The 605-nt window shown below is 71.4% G+C and overlaps 1 protein-coding gene across 1 annotated transcript in view; it reads left to right on the forward strand.

The window, feature by feature from the left end:
* Nucleotides 1–28: 28 nt before the first annotated feature.
* Gsc (goosecoid homeobox) overlaps nucleotides 29–605 on the forward strand; it is a 1,969-nt gene continuing 1,392 nt past the window's right edge. Inside the window, exon 1 of the mRNA XM_055593210.1 lies at nucleotides 29–404. Coding sequence (XP_055449185.1) covers nucleotides 29–404 — 376 coding nt within the window. The remainder of the gene's footprint in view (nucleotides 405–605) is intronic.

Consider the following 605-nt stretch of genomic DNA (forward strand, 5'->3'; position numbering starts at 1 on the left):
CCCCCCGGTCCCGGCGCGGGGCTCGGGGATGCCCGCCAGCATGTTCAGCATCGACAACATCCTGGCCGCCCGGCCGCGCTGCAAGGACGCGGTGCTCCCGGTGGCTCCCAGCGCGGCGGCCCCGGTGGTCTTCCCGGCGCTGCACGGGGACTCGCTGTACGGCGCGGGCGGCACCACCTCCTCGGACTACGGCGCCTTCTACCCGCGTCCCGTGGCCCCCGGGGGCGCGGGCCTCCCGGCGGCGGCGGCGGCGGCGGCGGCGGCGGTCGGCGGCTCCCGCCTCGGCTACAACAGCTACTTCTACGGGCAGCTGCACGTGCAGGCGGCGCCCGTGGGCCCGGCCTGCTGCGGGGCCGTGCCGCCGCTCGGCGCCCAGCAGTGCTCCTGCGTCCCGACGCCCCCAGGTAGGGTCGCGATCGCGCGCGCGCGGGCCTCTGCCGCCGCCGCCGCGGCTGTCGGGGGGCTCCCCCGGGGCGAGGACGCGCGGTGCCGCTCGCTCTATTCACCTGGCGCCCACTCTCTCCCTTTGGGAGCCTTCCCTTCTCCCCCATTGATTTTTTATTATTATTATTATTATTATTATTATTATTATTATTATTATTATT

The sequence above is a fragment of the Psammomys obesus genome, unplaced genomic scaffold, assembly GCF_907164565.1.
Source record: "Psammomys obesus unplaced genomic scaffold, mPsaObe1.curated_primary_1811, whole genome shotgun sequence".
In the NCBI taxonomy this organism is placed as follows: domain Eukaryota; kingdom Metazoa; phylum Chordata; class Mammalia; order Rodentia; family Muridae; genus Psammomys; species Psammomys obesus.